The 3351-nt window shown below is 52.9% G+C and overlaps 1 protein-coding gene across 1 annotated transcript in view; it reads right to left on the bottom strand.

Annotated features, from left to right (window-relative positions):
* The window catches only part of SCAP (SREBF chaperone), a 31723-nt gene extending 29141 nt beyond the window's left edge, over positions 1 to 2582 (bottom strand). The window contains exon 1 of the mRNA XM_027703583.1: positions 2377 to 2582. Coding sequence (XP_027559384.1) covers positions 2377 to 2498 — 122 coding nt within the window. The 5' untranslated portion in view covers positions 2499 to 2582. The remainder of the gene's footprint in view (positions 1 to 2376) is intronic.
* Positions 2583 to 3351: the final 769 nt, after the last annotated feature.

Raw genomic sequence — 3351 nt, 5'->3', positions numbered from 1 at the left:
GGAGAGATCCAACATCCTTGGGATGGAAACCAAGGAGAGATCCAACACCCTTGGGACACAGCCTGGTTGCAACGGGATACAATCAGTTTTATTTCTTGCTTTAAAGAGATCAACAATTTGTGGAGTGCAGCTGCAAAGCTACCTGGCCAAGAGAAGAGTTCTTCCCAAAATCCCTCAGAAGCATGGATCTGTGCCCCCTTCAGCACCACTCCCCTTCTCAGCTTGGAAAAACCACAGCAGGTGGAAGGAAGGAGGGGTGGGAGGGGAAGGGCACGCTCCAAACACCTTGAGAAAGCAACAGCACCCTGGGACACTTCCAGGGATCCAGGGGCAGCCACAGCTTCTCTGGGCAGCCTGTGCCAGGCTCTCCCCACCCTCACAGCCAGGAATCTCTTCCTAATACAGGAAATAGGTGAAGCTACAGGAGACAGATGAAGTTCGTGGCACCATCCATCCTAAGAGGAAGACTTGGAGACCTCGACCCCAAACTCAACTTCCCACACCCATTTCAGTGAGCTGTGCCTGCCAGAGCTGACTCCTGCCAGAGCTCCCTCTCACCACACTGATGTGCTCAGGGGGAGAAGGGCCCCGCTCCAGAACAGGTCTGACCTAATTAGCAAAGCCACTTCTCCAGCCAGAATTAACACCCAGTTACCAGCAGTTAAAGCAGAGCAGCGCAGGGACTGAAACACCCCCCAGAAATGGCTTCTAAAGAGGAAGAACTTCAGCCACACTTCCATTTTTTGCCGAGGTTCTCTTGCTGTCCAGGGGTGTCCCCGTGTTTTTAACCCCTGTCTGTCCCAGGGTCATTATCTGCTCTGCTAACGAGCTTCTGGAGCTGGTCAAAGAAAACAGACTCTTCCCTTCACGCCTGATGGTGTCTTGGACGAGTTTCTGCAGCCTGGAGGTAACCAGGCACTGCAGAACCCTCAGATATTGGCACTTGGGAATGCAGGCACTGCCAAAACCCACAGTTACCACAGACCACCTGGCCTGGAGCCGCGGGGATGTGGTGGGAACACCTCAATTCCCTGCTCTGAACAATGCCAGGGCAGGTACAAGGCCTGACCCAGCGGGCACGAGGTTCCCCAGAACAAGGACAGCTGCTGGTGACCTCCCTCAGATTTCCTCCTGTCTGGGAAATCCTGAGTTAAGGAAGAGGAATAAGTGTGGAGGTTTTGTTTTGACCCCTCCCAGAACACAACACGTGTGGGTGAACATTCCCTGCTGCAGCAGTTATCCTGCATTCCTGAATCCACCCCGGGCAGGAGCACCTGGCAGAGCTGAAAAGCAGAGCCTGAGGCCAGGAGCAGCTCTGGGAAGTCATTCCCAAGCAGGAATGAGGTGAAACCCTGACTCAGGTGACTCAGGACACGTGTGGAACTCTGGTTTGGCTTTGCTGGCTGCAGCTTTCAGGAGAAAAAAATGCCACCAGAGCTGGTACTTGGAACCTTATCCAAGATAAAGAAAAGGCAGGATTCAGTTGCTTGGGCCTTGTAGAAGCTTCATGTTCCACACAGCAAGAGATCTGAGAATAAAACTGTCCCTGACAGTTCCAAGGATTCCTGTGGAGCAGTGAAAAATCAGGAAGCAACACCCTGAGTGCTGCTCACAACCACAAAGGGCCCCAGGCAGGAGAAGCCACCTCAGGGGGGTTTCGATACCTGGAAATTGTCCCTCTGATAATCCTTTAACTGATGTGAGAGCAGCCCCGGTACCAATCCCAGCTCAAAGGAAAACCTGCAGCTGTGGCAGCACAGGGGCAGCTCTTCCAAAAGGAAAAGAGGAGAAAAATCACCACAGCGGGAGTGTTTTGACCAAAACAGACTTGGAATTAAAAGCTCAAAGACAGACTCTGGGTATACACACACAGAGGTGTGCACAGACCTGAGCACAAAGGTTTGCTCAACCCCACTGAAACAGAACTGAGCACAAAGGTTTGCTCGACCCCACTGAAATGATTCCGAGCCCCGGGAATGTTTCTGAGAGAGATTATATCCTGCTGCCACTTGTATCCAAGTGAGGGTCCACGAGGAGAGCAGGGAATTTACTGCCAAGGGTGAAACAAGAGTTTCAAAGCCCAGGGAGAGCAGGGCAGGCAGGTGTGGGGACAAAGATCAGCTTTCCTTCTCCCCATTTTTAATTCATGGCTTTGGAGGCCACCACCCGGTGCCTGCTTGTATCTCATTTACTGCTTTAGCTCGCTCACTCAATTAGCTTCTGCTCATTAAACAAGATGAAGGCACTTCATCCTCGTGCTTTCCTTTGTCCCACCAAAGGAGGACGACACAAACCCACCAGGTTTAAATAAAAAGCAGCTCCTGGGGCGGCCTGGAAGGGAGAGAACCCCCCATAAACACCCCGTGTGTGACTCACCAGCAGGCCAGGATGCAGAGGGCAGTGAAGAGGATGATGGGGATGGGGTAGGAGGCGCAGAGCAGCCCGTGGCTGTAGAAGGCCCCCGAGATCCTGAGGCGCAGCCGCTCCGTCAGGGTCATCCTCGGCCGCCGTCACCTCGCTGTCACCTCGCTGCCATCCCGGGGCACCTCCCGCATGGGGCACCCCTGCCTGGGGGGGCAGGGAGGGCTGGCAGAGAGAAACAGGCAGTAAAGAGGAAAAAAAATAAATTATCGGCTCGGTTTGGAAAGATCTTGGGAATTCAGGAAGGAATTCCTGGCTGGGAGAGGGTGGGGAGGCCCTGGCACAGGGTGCCCAGAGGAGCTGTGGCTGCCCCTGGATCCCTGGGAGTGTCCAAGGCCAGGTTGGAGCGACCTGAGCTCGTGGAAGGTGTCCCTGCCCAGCCCATTAGATGAGCTTTGAGGTCCCTCCCAAAACCCAAACCATTCTGGAACTCTGTGATTCTGTGAAATGACAGAGCAGATCCAACCTCCCTCTCAGGACTGGACCATCCCTGTTCCATGATGAACTTGGGAACAACACAAGGATTTGCCCCAGGATTTGCTGCTCCTGGGGCAAAAAAATAAATCAGTAGTGGCTCCTTGGCCAGCCTGAGCTGCCAACAGCCACTCTGGGGAGCATCGTGACACTGGGAACAGCTTCCACTAATTGCAAGGAGCAAAACTTGGTATCTCCTCACTTCACCTGCCGTGGAACAGCAGCATCAGTAAGAAAACATGAAGCATTCCAAGGCTAATGATTCCCCATTACATTTTTGGGGATTGCTTGTCAATTATTTATTGTACCTAAAAGCTGCAGGTTGTTTGGCCTCGTGGAACCCAACAAATACAAATTATTATATTTTTAAATGTATTTTGGGGAAGAAACACCGATGTGACCCCCCCTGGCTCCCCCCTCCTGCACATTCTCACACAACCCAAGACTGACCAGCAC

Source organism: Neopelma chrysocephalum, unplaced genomic scaffold (genome assembly GCF_003984885.1).
Source record: "Neopelma chrysocephalum unplaced genomic scaffold, ASM398488v2 Primary Assembly neopelma1_243, whole genome shotgun sequence".
NCBI lineage: Eukaryota > Metazoa > Chordata > Aves > Passeriformes > Pipridae > Neopelma > Neopelma chrysocephalum.
This window is presented reverse-complemented; position numbering and strand designations above follow the sequence as displayed.